The sequence below is a fragment of the Antedon bifida genome, chromosome 9 (assembly GCF_963402885.1).
Source record: "Antedon bifida chromosome 9, ecAntBifi1.1, whole genome shotgun sequence".
NCBI lineage: Eukaryota > Metazoa > Echinodermata > Crinoidea > Comatulida > Antedonidae > Antedon > Antedon bifida.
Genome location: NC_136234.1, coordinates 13,362,570 through 13,379,162, shown reverse-complemented (window position 1 = coordinate 13,379,162; position 16,593 = coordinate 13,362,570). Strand labels below are relative to the sequence as shown.

At 32.5% G+C, this 16,593-nt stretch overlaps 1 protein-coding gene across 1 annotated transcript in view; it reads left to right on the top strand.

Moving 5' to 3' along the window:
- The first annotated feature begins 181 nt into the window (after positions 1–181).
- LOC144852149 (serine/threonine-protein phosphatase 2A 56 kDa regulatory subunit gamma isoform-like) overlaps positions 182–16,593 on the top strand; it is a 30,682-nt gene continuing 14,270 nt past the window's right edge. The window contains exons 1-5 of the mRNA XM_078709895.1: positions 182–405; positions 637–702; positions 10,128–10,269; positions 13,093–13,292; positions 15,509–15,619. Of these exons, the coding sequence (XP_078566021.1) occupies positions 379–405; positions 637–702; positions 10,128–10,269; positions 13,093–13,292; positions 15,509–15,619 (546 nt within the window). The 5' untranslated portion in view covers positions 182–378. The remainder of the gene's footprint in view (positions 406–636; positions 703–10,127; positions 10,270–13,092; positions 13,293–15,508; positions 15,620–16,593) is intronic.

Below are 16,593 nucleotides of genomic sequence, written 5' to 3'. Positions count from 1 at the left end.
AAGTTGATTGTGGTGGCGCACTTTAATACAATTCTGTTTAGTGTACAGAGCCACCACACACACCATCAAACACAGGATGTCTCTATTCAATTATTTTTTTTGACAATATAAAACATTATACAGAGCTCAAAATTTGGAAACTTGATTTTTAATAATAATACTACCCATAAACATGCATGAATTAATTACTAAGCCAAATTTAAATTTAATGTAGGCTGATAAAAAAGCAGCTGCCGAAATTAGTCTACTAAATGGTCCATGTATACCACATGACCTTTATTGACCAATCAAAAATCTTGTTGTTTATGGGAACGGTGTAGGCTTTCATGGCCAGGGAAATAAACGTGAAAACATAGCAGTGGAATTTTTGGCCCAGATATGCCTAACAAAACCAAAAAGGACAAGGTTTGTAAAATAATATTCTTCTAAGTAATCAGCACAAATACTACTGCTAATATTAGATGCAAAATTTACATGACTAGCCTGCTACAACACGTTGTATATCGAAGGCGTTTACGCCCGCGCCAAAATACCTGGGAGAGGTAGAGTAAAATCTCCTATCCTGCAACACACCTCCTAAAAAGAAAATAGTGGTTGTACATATCGGTTTATTGACGCTAAATTTGTTATTCTTAGGGCTCATCAAAAACAGCCGCAGGTGGCAAAAATAGTGGAAAAGATGCTCCGGAAAATGCTGATGACGTAAGTATCGTACCCAGTTTATATTGACCTTGTAAAATGGTATCTACTTCGCTTCCGAATGTTTGGTGTAGTAAAAACATGGCTGCCTCCCCCATTCCATTGTAAATGTTAATTGATGTATTATCCATAGCTAGGCCTAGTTGTAAACAAAATTGTTATATTCTCTATTGAAAAATAGGAAACATTTAACATTCACATTGTATTTTACAATATGATTTTGTGATTTTATTTTCTATTTTGTATTTTTATGAGGAAACATACAGGGGTAATAAATAAGCTTGTTGAACTTTGCTACATGACATAGATTGATTGATTTATACTGATACAGTGATAGAATTTTGACAGAGAGGTGTCCTGCTGTTTTGTGTGTCATATTCATAGAGACGGTAACCTAACAAACCGAGGGGACATAGATCCGACATAATATTGTATAAGTGCAATTTAGAAATATATTTAACCAACACACTTGTTATAATATAATTACCATAAATGACTACTGAAAACCTGCAGATTCTACAAATTTTTGATCAGACAAAATTTATATTTGTATTCAAATATCGTAAAATTGTATGAAAGGACTTAATTGTGAAAGGTAACTATGTGATTTTAGTTTAGTTTGACAAAGGAATAGTTCCATAATACAGTTTTACGTACAGTAAGCCTACCAAATTTTCTAGCTGCTAAATATACAGTAAATGACATGACACCACTTGTATCACCCCTGCATGTACACAAATTGTAATCATCGACTTTGAATGGCTGTTTAGTTGGCTTAGTTGTATAGTGATGTAGTTAGAAGCAGGGGTTTGATTTTTTTAAAATTCACCAGTCTTAAGAACAAGGGTTAAGGCGACCTAACTTTGTCTAGAGAGATGTTTTAGGGTAACATTAGCAGCCAGTAGCTTTGCTACTGTACTGTACCATATCCCTAGACACATCGTTTAAATTGGCTATACTTGAACAGAGTTCTTGAACCTGGTACAATGCTTCTACACATAACCTTTCGTACTGTAGCCTATGCGCAGAAAAGCGTACTGTACAGTAGGTCATTGTTTTTAACATAACCTACGAAATATATGCGTTAAATTAGAAAGATGAATAAGATTGGAAATTGCATACAGTATAAATAAACAATTTCTGAAATCATTCATACGGTAGTTTCAATACAGATTGTAGCAAATACATCATTAAAATTGTATCTAAATCGGCTAATGTATAATAGAAACAGAATTAAACCGCCCTATACAGTGCTACCATACTTGGAAATTGTGGGACTAAATGGTCTATCATAAATTAAATCCTACCTAGACTTGGCTTAACAAATTATAGAGTCCTTGTATAAGGTCTGTATACAGTTTGAAGTTTAAACAAAAGTGTAATTGATGCAACATCAAGATATCAGGATCTTTTGACGGCAGCCATTTCTACTTTTATTAATATATTTAGAAGTTAACCTTTTTTTTTTGGACGTTTAACATATTTAAGTTATAATTATAAGCCAGTTTAGTGAAGTTCACCGGTGGCACACCGTGCCTCTACTTAAAAGAAAACGAATAAAAATATTTGTCAAACAACATCGCAGTTGGGCTGGACAATTAATTATAAAAAATACTTACAGTTATAAGTAATGTGGCATTGAATGTTATCACAGTTTGTATAAAGCAGAATGTGTTTTATCAGTTACTCTGCGGCATGAACACATTATGAGAACAATTTATGAGATTTATCTTAAAGACATGCTTTTAGGCAGCAGCAAAACAAATGGGTGAAGGGAGCTTATAACAGTATGCATGAAGAGTTATCTACAAAATGTTATTCTGTACATTGCATACATAATGTAATTGTATGTGAGTGTTTGTAAAAGAAATGTTAATATCAGATGGAACATTGACAGAGAAGATTGTGAAATTGTTTGAGCATACAGTACTGTAGGTGTAGCTCTTTATAAAACCTCTTGTATATCAAATTAATTTGTCGGACCTTTCTAAATTACAGTACCAAGGAAGATTTTTATTAAGAATTAATTAGCCATAAATGCTGATCAATCTGAAACATAGTTTTGTACTATGTTCTTGGTTCACCATTTTATAATGCGTAGCTATACGTATACAATTTTTATAGGTTACTACTATTAGAAGCCTAATCATTTTATTTATTGCATTTGCACCATCCATTCAGGGGATGGGATTATTTAGTCAGACACAAAAGATTTAACATAGGCCTTTTAAATAATTATTACGACATGTGTAAAGAAAAAGGCCTGACCAGAATTTGGAGGAGAAAAACCATGTGAGTCGTTTCATGTCATGTGACACAAAATCCAGGTACACGATCTTAATTACTGTTTTGTAGCCTCCCCTTGTACCGAGTTAAAAAAAAAATATGAGAGGTTGCGGTAAAACAGAAAGTATCGCATTTCATGCCCAAAAAAGCTAGTCTGTACTAATTACGGTCTTCTGTCGGCAGTCTTTTTGAGCGACCGGCTGACTGTTCTGTTACTATTAGAATAAATTTTTTACGATCTGTTTTGTTGACATCGTTTCTGGATCGACTGGAAGTTCGCTATATTATTTTTATTAGTTGACGTAGTTCATTAGATCGTGTCTCTACATTTACATCGTGGGAAATTTATATTTATATTCACAGTTGAATAGGTAAACACGCACAAAGGAAACGATTACGTACGATTAAAAAATATATATATTTTAGTAATTTACAAATTGGTCCTCCGCCAGTCAAAATTAACATATTAATTTTCACACCATACTTAACTAAGAACATCGTAGGGTTGTTTATTAAGGTTACAAACTCCCTCCCAGAACGTAGCTTATTAAAAGTTGTTTACTGACAAACAATGTAACCTACAAAGCCAACAACGTAGCCTACGTTCTATCTGCGAAGCTACTTCGTAAGAAAAGGTGCAGTATTTTCTTTCTGTACTGTAGCACACAATAATCAACACATAATGATACTGATAGAGTATGGCATATTTTGAACTCTGACCTTGTCTGATTTCTTAATATTGCAACATCTTATACAAGTTATTAAAAAAAGAGAATTATAATTGCATAACTGCAAACAAAAGTATCCTGTCTGGAAAGCCATGCAGTACAGTATGTCTGATGGCAGACAATAAACAGTTTTTGGAAATATGTTTATTTTTAATTAATTAATTATTGTATTGAGTGGTCATTTCATTTGACGCCTGCTATCTTATTTGTGAAATTTGAAATTACTCTAGTAATTTTTACAATTAAATTTGGCTGTGTATTTAGGTACAATTATTAGATTATTGTGAGATTAGATTCAACATTTGTATGTCAATTTTCTCGCATGATTTCCTGTCAAATAATGGTGATGCTCATGCCAGCAGAAACTCTGTTAACTTGCGTTCATTATTGACTATGGGCATTGACTAATTTCAAGCGTAAATTTCGTTCTAATTTTTGATTTTTTTTATCTGTATTATGCCAGTTGATGATATAGTATTTTCTGCAAGCATGGGTGAAAAGGTACAGTAAGATTGGCCCTAAGTACTAATGGCCCTAACATTATTAATTATTCCTGGCCCTGGAACTATGATAGTGCTATTGGACCTAGGTTGCACCACTTGCCCTAAAATACATTGATCCTAAGATAATAATAGTTTGGCCCTAAGATAGCACTACTGACCCTAAAGATGGTACTACAGTACTGGTTATAAGATACTACCTAACACTACTGCTGACCATAAAGATAGCATTACTAGCACTAATGAAGGCCCTAAGCTAGCACTGACCCTAAGATGGTACTACTCAAGGCTAGCACTGACCACAAGACAGCAATGGCCTCTTGCCCATTTACCTTTACAATACAGTATAGTTGCTCAATTCTTTAGCATTAAAATTAATTATTTGATAGATCTAAACACAATACTTTTAATTAGAAAGGCTGTTGATTAATTATAGCCAAGGAAGATTCCTTATTTTTGTAATTACTAACTGAAATTTAGAGAATTTGTAATTTTTTAATTCAAGTTTATCAATTACTGTTAGTTGTCTATTCTTAGTATCTGTTTACACTATATTATTTGGACCTTGATTTCTGAGCTGTGACAAGTTAGTTGCAAACTCAGCCATGCGGAACAATCACAGTAGGCACAATAGGCTATTCTAAAACACACAATACTTGCTTAAGAAATGTCAATATGCTATAGCAGGGGTCTTCCTTTTGTGTTGGACATGTTAATAGTGCTTGTATTAAATTACCATTTATTGTAACGTTGGAATCTGTAATGACTTTTACTCAAAAGATAAATCTACTAAATAAATTATTATGAAATAAGAAACAAGTTAATGTAGTGTAAGCTTGACTTCAAACTTCATTTCACTCTACCGGTATTTGAAATCGACCAATTGGGCACAAATTAAAGGCAGTAATGGGACTATCATGAAGAAAATGAGCTATATAACTGACAGGTCCCTTCTGATGTCTTGCGAAGGCAAATACATTCACCAATTTGGATATTAATGTTCTTGCATTGGTAGCTTCTGGCATTGATACTCTCAACACGCTGCGACACAGGCGTACAGTAGTGTTACATGACTGAGTAGAGGATGTGTCCTTACACCAGAATATCTGATTGGCTGTGTGATGCAACCATATGTGTGCTTCCTCAAGATGGTTTGTTTGTTTGTAATATTTATTGCTTTCCATAGATACACAATACAATACATATAGTTTGAAATTAACAAAATCAAACAAAAACTAAATAATAAAACAGAATAGATCCCTTTAAGATGGGAAGCTAGTTTCAGAAGGGGTCAGGGTGATTTTCTATGACGACTTCATTACAACCAACTGATCAAGCACACTATTTTACATGTTTGATGTGGAAACATTTTTCTGCGTTTAAAGCAGATATATTGTTCTTAGTCCCATGTAACGGAAGCAAATATGGATTGGAAGTAAAATGATTTTGCGAAGTGTTTTCCCGAATGAAATCAAAACAGTACTGGGTATGATCAACTAGCGTTCTTTTCACTAACTATTATCCATTCATAGTAATAATGTAGTAGTCTATCTGTATGGTGACTATATAATGGATCCGAAACATGACTTCTATGACTTTAAGTTAATAGATAATTTTAAAAAATGTTGGAAAACCTTTTGCATTTCCTGTTCTTTATAAAGTATTTGATCTATATTGTTAGGTTAACCCCAGCATGAATAGTTGTAGGATTCCTTTCTTGTTATGATTTATCATACAGGTAAATAGAAGCATTTACCCCTGTTGAGATATATGATCTAATCAAATTAGGTCTTGCCTTCTCTGGCCTAGCAGCTATCACCTTGTATCTTAATAACTACTGTACTAGTCTGTATTCATATTATTCATTCGCAATGTCTCGTGGGATTTTACTGACCAATATTATTGAATATTTTGAAATTGCAAGTTATTCTAAATGCAATCTTCTTCCTTGTTTAAAGATATCTGAAGAAAGCTAGTTTAAATGGTTTCCTCTAGTATGTAACGTAATATTAATACAGTACACAGTACTTTTACCAGTTTCCAAAATGAAACGTTGAGACTCAATTTACTTTTATAGTAGAACCTTCATTTTACGTACGGTACGGAACCGAAAGGCGTGCGTAAAACAAGGGATTCGTAAAATCCAAGTTGACCTTAAATTGACCCCCAAATACGTAGATCGTAGCTAAAAAGGTTGCTGTGTTTGCCTACTTCGTACAGCATGCAGGTGGCCACTTGCTTAGCTAGGCCCTTCCTAGACTAATCTAGGCCAGGATAGCAGGCCTAGCAAGGTGTGAGGCCCAGAAAAGTACAGTATATACTGTTACTGATACTGTATTTCCTTTTTGAAACACATGGTACACAGTGGCTGTATTCACCATTCACACTTAGGCTAAGGGAAGCTTAAACAAATCTCCAATTTAAGTGAATACAATTTAAGGGAAATACTTAAATATTGATTGAGTTAAGTGAAATACTTAATAATTAATGGAAATATCTCACTTAAGTGTGATGAAACTATTAATAAACAATTGTATTGTACTGTAGAAACCTCCCAAAAATGTTTATTTCTTTTTCATGCCCTTTTTTGATATACAGTAGTACAGTCTTTCTAAAATGTTATTTTAAGGATTGAAATAGAGTTTGAATTGAAGGTTCTTGAAGTTTTTAAGAAAAAATTATTTTCGCAAGTTTTGCGAATGATATAAACATTTTTTATCGCAAATTGACAACTCCAATCGCCATTTGCGAAAACAGAAATGGTTAGTGTGAGCATAGACACCCAATCAATTCGGTGTTAGAACGCCATTTAATCAGTTATTGCTGCGCAACTTTTAGCTGAACGCAAAATAACAGTTATTAAATTGATAGCCGCTGGCCTTGAGTCAACTACATTGCAGTTAAGATTTGAATTGACAGTCCATTGTATTTTCGGTACTCCTAACGATTTCCGTCGACAACCACCCACTGATTTAAACGGTTATTTAGGAGCAACAATTGAGCAGAAATGCAGTCAATATAAAAATTATATTTTAAATCTATTTTGCAATAAACGTTTTTTTCAGTGCTATGCAGAAGATACAAACCAGTATTCTGTACTTTCCTAGAAATGAATTATGTATATGATACACATAAAGAATGTGATTGTACATACCTACATGGCCTCATGATAAGATTATCTTTTTATATTGCTGTTTTGAGTGGAAATACAAATTATCTTTGAAGGTTTATTACACTCATTTTCATTCTAAATTATTTTCGAGAGTTGAACCACAGGCCAGCTTTGATGACTTATCATTGTAAACGGTTTTTATGGCTGTTGATGTTAACATTTTTTACATGTATAAATAGCAGTGTGATACAGTATATCTTGTTTCCAAGTACTGCAAGTGATAGATTAATCGTGGATTAATGAATCGGTTTCTGGTGAATACCGTGAATGACACCTGCATTGGCCATGACAAAAAAATTAAACAAAATCAGTTTAGCTTGAAGTAAAGGTAGTCTTCCAACCTGGTAGTATGCAGTTGTCAACATTAATCGATGTGCTTAATAATCGCTATGATAAAAATGTGAATGCCACACAGTGAAAATAGTTTATATAGGCTATATATATATATTTATGAAATGTATTATTTGAAACTCGTACTTTCTTTTTTAATACCTTATTCATTTGTTTTATTGTTATTGATTGAAAGAAAGAAAATAAATGTTTACGTTGAATTGAATTGAACAGCCATTTAAAGCGGCACGTGTTTAAAGATGTATTGGCCCCCCCCCCCCCCAAAAACATGGAAAATGAAGATTACTTAAATCAGACCATGGATAGGTTATTTTTTAGTTTTTCACTTCCGTAAAACAAAAACAAAAATAATGTAAAATGAGAAAATAAATGGTTAAGTTCAACCAAAAACCCATTGCTGACAGCCAATTTTTTTGCTATAAATTACAGTTTTTTCAGGCAAATACATTTTAGTGGATAACTATATGACATTAAAATGGCATATTCAACAGAAAATATTTAAAGAATTATCTTTTAAAGGGGACAATACATCTTTACAGATGCTCCTCTGCCAAGCGGATGAGTGAGTGGCCGAGCGGTTAAGACATTGGAACCGTAATTACGTAGCCATAACATCGGCAAGGGTTCGAGGCTCACTCACTCCATGGTTCTGGTGGTAGAACAAGTCTTCTCGGATAAGGACTATAAACCGTAGGTCCAGTCTACAGTACACATCTACAGTAGCTTGTATGCACTTTAAAGAACCTAGTACATCTTTCGAGACGAGTAGGGGGTTACCCCGGTATATTAGTACATCACATCCACTGATCATAACTGGGCCCTCTGGGAGACCAGTCTTTGACTGAAGAGGTTGCCCAGTATAAATAAAATATTTCAATTAAGATTGTTGCTGCTATTAAGTGTTTGAAATTTGATTGCCCTCTCAATTTCTTGGAAACAAATATAGAGACCGCAAACAACTGAGATTGTTTTACATAATTTTTTTGAGATTTTCTTTGCTTGCCCATCTGGACCAACACTTTTAATTTTTAGTTGCCCTACATAAATTTGTTGTTGCTCCGGAACCTGATTCTGCGAGCCTAGGATTATCAGAAGATTTTCAACTGTGTAATTGCTTGCGTTTGTATGCAAAACAAGCTAAATTTCAATTCAACTCCGATATTCAGAAAAAAATTTAAAAAACAGTGCAAGCATAGCTTTATAGTTAAATGTGTTAGCGCTAGAAGTCATATTTGATATATTTTTTTTTGCAAAGCTTCCATTAATAATTTAATATATTTATTTCAAATCCAATAATCACTATCTAGATAATTGTATGAATAAATTATAGTTTTAGTAAAGTGTTTAAAAACCATAAAGAACAGTTGATAGATTTGTTTTTTTGTTAAAGCTATAAAAATGAAACATTAAACGAACGTCGTTGTCGCCATGGCTATTGTTATCCAAAATAGTAACATAAAGTCTGCAAGATGAAGACATTATTCCATGTACAGTATAACTACAGAAGGGTACTAAGATAGCACAGGTTTGTATTAATTACTCCCCATGGCCTACCAAACCGCCGTCAAAAATCACTCGCTGGGTCTGAATGACGTCAATAATTTCAATCCTTAATGCATGTTTTTAGTCGAGAAGATAAGTCCTACAATTTTTTTAATTTGTCGGTCTACGATGATTTTTAAAAATTAAATTTTCCTGATGATAATATTTCAGCTTGGCCTTATTATTATTTACAATACATCTTGTATTGTAGTAATAATCTGCAAATTTAATAAAATCTTTATTGTGTAACGGAAGGTCGTTCACAACAATACATATGTTCTTTATAAGTCTTCATCATAAATACATTAAACAAGCATACAGTACAGTAGTGGTAGTTCTACTGTGTAAAATACAAAATACAAAGTATAAATTTTCTTTAGACCCTACAGTAATTTAAATATCAGGCAGGTTTTAAAGACATAAGAGAAAAGCACTCAATAGCTCTACTCAAATTTTAAAAAGTTACCGAAATTATCCCCGCACAACCTAATATTCTTCTAGAGTAGAAAAAGTGTGTAAGGTGGAGGCAGCAAGCTGTAACAGTTTTTCAGGACATGTGTCCAAAACAAAAATCTTCTATTGGCATTCTGAGTACTGTACGTTGTTCTTATACAGTAATTAGAAGTTTATTTTATTGGTGTCTCATCATTCTATTTTTATTAAGTCCATTGTGGGAAATTTCTATTATCATGATTCTGGTCAATGTCTGGAAAAATGAATATGTATTCTCAGAATTGGATGTCGGACGAAACTCGGTCACGTCAAATATTTATTTTTGTTATGATTTCATTTTTGTAAAAAATATTGATACCGTTGTCATTTGGGTAATTCTTGAAATATTTTTTTTAGGGAAAAGGTGCACACCCACCACCACCAACACAGCTGAACAAATTCAAAGGCGGATCACTCGTGAAAAAAGAGAAGCGACAGAATTCATCGAGGTTCAACATTTCATCTAATAGGGAATTGACCAAGTTACCATTATTAAAAGGTAAAATGTAATATTTGTCATTGTGTCTTCATTTGATATTGTCACCTTATCATGAAGTTTACTATGTCTTCATCTTCATCACCGCCACCATCACTAGCACCACCAGCACCGTTGTCGCCAACACAATCATCACCAACACAATCGTCACCAACATAATCGTCACCAACCTCACTAGCACAATTGTCACCAACCTCACTAGCACAATTGTCACCAACTTCACTATTATCAATACTACTGTACCACCATTGTCACCAGCACCAGTCCCACCAGCATTGTTACCAGCACCACCACCATTGTCACCAGCACATCACCACCATTGTCACCAGCCCCACCACCATCACCACCATTGTCACCAGCACTTTTACCACCATAATGTCAATAGCACAATCAACTTCACCCCCATTAACTTCACCCCCATCACCAATAATTGTGACCACCAACAGCTTTACCACTGTTATCACAACACCATTGAGACAACAATGACATCATCAATATGACAACCAATGACATCATCAATACAACATCCAATGACATCACAATACAACAACCAATGACATCAATTGTCTTCTTTGTTATGTCCTGTAATATTGTAATTAAAGTATAAAACACAACAAACACATGGCATGCTTGAATTGATGTTATAACCATACTGTAACAACAGAAATAATGTGTTATGCGAATCTCATTTAATAATACAATTTAAAATGTACAAAAATTAACATTTATGAGAAATAAACATTATAATAATAAATAATAAATTGCTTCAATTTAAAATATTTGAACACAATGTTAATATTGATTTAGCTTTGTATGGATTTTTTAAAAAGTATTCACATGTAGCTGTCGTTATTAAAGATTAATTTGTTGTTGAAGGTTTTATAAGTATGAATTTAAACATGGTGATCCATGAAACTCACGACTGCCGTGAAAATCATTCTGGTTTCTTTCCAGATCACTGCTTTTATTTGATGAATCATTCTACGAACAACTAACAGCTTTTGTAGAATATCTTACTGCTTAAGTTGATAATATTTCAATGTTTTTTTGTTCCTATTTATTTGCATGTTCTATTTATAACCGGTGGGTTTTACGGAACCGAGTCTTGAAGCAGTTGCGTGATCTGATGGATTTGTTTATATATCTATTCATTATTATTCCCCAGTGTGGATTGAGTTTGCTAACTGATGGTTTTAATTAGATATAAAAAGAATAACAAAAATAACACCATAAAATCTACTATAAAAACAACTACAATTAATATTAATTCTTTGGTCACCAATGAATACATTTTGTTTCTGTGTTTATTGTCATTCCATATCACACAGTAAAGAGTAAAATAAACAACAAAATAAAACAATAAACACACAACACATGTTAGACTCTCCTTTCAACCCTTTTACCCCACACTCACACAAAAGAAAGAATGCTGTCAACCATTGTATACTTTTAGTTGCATCCCTTTCGAGACCATGTCAAAAACTGGTCACTACAGAAACTGTAACTGCATTTTGTTTACATTGTAACTTGCTTTTATGCAATTATTGATCAAGCTTTTTTATTATGGTAATCATACATTATTACAGTGAATAAACACTGATTCAAACTAAAATCATATATAAAATGTAGTTACTGCAGTAACTGCAGTAGTGTAATTTTAACATGATCCCTTAACATTGTATAAATGTTTTATTTATAAGTATTATTATTGGCTAATTCATAACATTTCTATGAATGTGTAGTAAATATTGATTTTTTTAGTATTACAGAAATATTTGATTTTTTTATCGAATAAATTATACGGTGGTCACTCACCGCTGAAATGTTATTTTTAAATGTATTATTTTATGGTTGAATATAAAAAAAATTAAAAGATTTCTTAACAATATCCTATCCTGTATTAAATAATCTTTTACAGTAGAACGCCTCGCTTGGGACATCCTTTTTAAACGAACAAGGACAACAACAAGTTAACACTACTATTTATTTATTTAAGGGACACCTATATTCAAGGAAATCCTATTCTATTAAGGGGACACATTCCTAAACAAGGAAAAATGTATAATGTTATCATTACAGCATGGCCAACCTCCATTATAAAGCACATTCCTATTAAGGGGACATTTTCTGTGAAATTAACAAGAGCCACTATATTCTAACACTACAAAAATACAACTGACACCTATTAAAGGGACACTTTTTGGGTCCCTTAATAGGGTTCTACTGTATTATAATATAAAACCAGCACAGGCCTTATCTTTTGAAAATCATAGGTGTGCTACAAATTGCACCCCTCAATACATTAAGGGGTGCTGTAGGTGTGCTGTTTGTATTTTTGTGTGTAGAAATTTACCAAATTTAAGCGTGTTGTAAATCGCACTCCTCAAGGGCAGTTTAGGAGTGTGTTAGGTGAGTGATCCCACTCACTCGCCTTAAAAGACAAGGCCTGGCGTCATACTGTAAGATGTGTCGCGGCTTGTTATGAGTTCATTTTAAATAAATTTATTTGAGTTGGCAGATATCACTGTTAACATTATAGTATTATGGAACATTAAGCTAACATCCTGATCGTAATGAATGTTGATTTGTAATGAATTGATGTTTATGTGAGTTTAATTTTAAAAATATACAACATATTTGTTGTACTTACAGTAAGTCAAAAGGTTATATACCAGTATGTTTTTCATTTACCATAAAAAGTAAAGGCAATATACTTTATATCTTGTGCCACTGCCAGAAGATTGTGCCGTATGTTTTGCACAACTGTTATCAACTTTTAGTTTTATTACCTATTTTATTTTTAATTTAATTTTTTTTTTCTTTTAGAAACTTCACCTGGTGACAGAGAAGATTTGTTTATTCAAAAGTTGCGGCAATGTGGTGTTTTATTCGACTTCATTTCAGATCCGTTGAGCGATCTGAAATGGAAAGAGATCAAGAGAGCGTCACTCAACGAACTCGTCGAGTATGTGACGCATCAACGTGGGGTTATAACCGAAGCAATATATCCGGAAGCTGTTCACATGGTATTGTTTTGTCGTCGTTTTTGTCATTTTGCATGTTGGGAACTTAGCTTAATTGTTTACATTCCCTTTGTCTCTTGCTAGTGCTCCCATTCTAAATTGAAAAGTATATTTTTTAAAAAATAATTAAATTACCAACAACCTATCTAACCAATTGGTGTACGATCGTGTTAGTGTGATTAGTTCTAAGATTTTGTTGTCATAGCATCAATTTGTACAGTATGATCATGTGGGACATTGTAGTATTATCTGTGAATAATTTCGTAATATGCTTGTCTCAATAGTGCAGCAATATAGCTATCGGTTAACTGTATATAAATATATTATATGTTTTCTGTCGGCAAGGTCAACCATTCTTATAATAGTTTATATTAGTTGTGGAGGATAGCTGTATGGTCGACTGTGCGTCAAATTAACTGTTTCCTATCAGCATGGTCAATCGTCTAAATCCTTGTCTTCTATCGGCAAGGTTTATTCTGGTTATAAATACAAAGTGAACTGTAAAAAGATAAATGAATGCATGGTTGACCGTGCCATTTGGCATGGTTAACTGTGCAGGTAGTCAATTCCTATCCTGCACTTATCCTTATCCATTAGAGTATACATAACTTTGCTTGCTCATCTCAATATAACATTTTTTAATAAGGTTCTCATCCTTGTTTCAATTTTCTTATTGACCACATTGCCTTCCTGACAATGCCATTGTTTCGCTTTCTTTTGTTAATGTTTTAAGAAACAGAAACTTGTGAAAAACAATTTGTAAATTGAAATCTGCTGATAGATACAGTGGAGTGGGTGCTAAGATAGCTGCGTAATCATCATTATTGTAGGCGGTATGATATGGTTTGCCAGGGTTTAGTTCATATCTTTAATCAACACTTCTGTACATGGTACAGTTTATGCAGACTTACTAGTGTGGATGCTTTGTGTTTTCCTGCTCTCAAACATAACATGTCTACTCTATATATTCACAATTTGTATTAGTACAAATGAAAAAGCTTAATAAGATCGGCAAAGTTATTGTCCCCCTGAAAAATAATTTTTAAAAATTGTTTTGTTGAATATTGGAAAAAAAAAAATGGATTTAAAAACAATTTATTTACCTGAAAAAAATGTAATTTAAAGCAACAAATGATCAAATTGGCTGCCAGCCAATGGATTTTTGTTTAAATTTAATCATTTATTGTGTTATTTTATAAGGGAAAACATTATTTTGTTCGTTTTTTTTTCTACGAAAGTGATTAACTTTATTAAAAACTACAAAATAACCTATTCAAGGTCTGATATAAATAATTTTCATTTTTTATGTTTTTGGGGGACAATACATCTTTAAAGTGTCTACAGTTTTATAGTAAATGGAATAACTTCCAAAGAATTAGCATTCAAGATCATGTAATGTTTATTTGAATTTTAAAATGTTGCATCTATTCTTTGTGCCCACGTTGTTGACCTTTTCATCGGACATGCCCTTTGAAAAGGTATTGTGATGTCACAACTAATTTCGTTTTTTCAATTCATCTTGTTTCTTCATGTTCACTGTAATTAAACATGATTCAGATTTGTATTATTCTGTCCGTTATTAATACATTTCCTAGTGGCTATCTACTCTTCAGACGCCTACAATAAATTGCATGGTCACCGTTTATGAGAGATTTGATATAAATGTTTTTTATTTCACACGCACTAATAAGGTGGATAAATTTGTTTTTGCTGTTTACTGTACTGAAAAACTACGTTTTCTTTACTATTAAAACCTGTTTTTATTATTTTACACGGTTTTTTGGGGTGAAAAAAAACAATATACAGTTATAATTTTTTTTTATTTAAAAAAAAATTTTATTTTTCACATAAATATGAACACAATGAAAATACACTATGAAAGTGTAGTGCGGAGGATGGTCAATGAATAGGGAATACCCTCCAAGTCAAGCTTAACAAATTACACTTTAGATTGAGCATAAGAAAACGAATGAAAATATTATATTATGCGCATGCGTACAATTGAATTGATCTAATGGTTTAGACATCTGCATATCAAGCAGAAGGTTCCGGGTTCGAATCTCGATTGGGGTGCAACTTTTTCTCATTCTCACAGATTTCCTCATCTTATCGTTTCAAATTCAAATTATATTTTTATTATAATATATAATCTTATATGTTGCTAAACGTTTTACAATTTTTTAAATAAGTAAATTTAATATTTTTTGCTTTGTCATCAGTTTGCTGTGAACATGTTCCGTACTTTGCCACCACCTTCAAATCCATCGGGCGCCGAGTTTGATCCCGAGGAAGACGAGCCGACGTTAGAGGCTGCGTGGCCACACCTACAGGTATTGTAGTTTTTTTTTATTATTTATTAAATGTTTTTGGTTCTCAGTAATATTGAGCCTGCCTTCAATTTGTGATGACTGACAAATTGTAACAGTAGTAGTACTAGTAGTACTCTTTCAGCCCGTATATTGAAAACCAAAATATTATTGCACTCCATGATTTTAAAAATTATTAGTGCATTAATGGATAACAACATAATAATAACACTTAAAAGGAAACGATTGTTTTTTTCTCTTTTGTGACGTAAACACCATTTTTATTTACAATAATTCATATCATAATTATAACATCTTCATATTATTTTTCATTGCTATTTAGTATCATGTTTTTATTAATTTCTAATGTTTTTTGTCATAATTTGATCAACTTCATCAGTGGTATAACATTCTAAATTTTATAAATTTAAAATATTCATATTTTTTTATATTCCTTAAAACGATTGTTATTGGAAACCATCTCTTTAAAAAAAACACACAAAAAGTCCCAATTATTATTTTTCTCATTAATATAATACTAATAATAATATAATTATTGAAATTTCGATCAATCTTGTGATACTAAATACCATATTCAGTAGATTTCATATGTTATATTGTACGTTTTATTGTTGAGTTTCTTCATTACACCTGGTACAAGAATGGAAACATACATGAGTTGGTTAATTAGATTGTGTCCACAGGCAGACCTTCTATTCTACATAGCTTTCCTTGTGTTGGCTTCTTTTCACTGGTGTAATTAACCAATGTGACCTTACAAAGTCCAGCTGGAGTTGAAAGTACTAAAAATGCCTATGTTTCTTAGAGGAGATTGAAATATATGCCGAAATGAGTTTGCTTTCGTCACTTGTATTTTTGTTAATGATTCACAAATATTATGGTATAGCCTATTTCATGGACAAATCTGATATTCTTAATCAAATAATTTTCTAAAGTATGCTTTAAACATGTGTTATTACTAACAGTAATTTCATCAT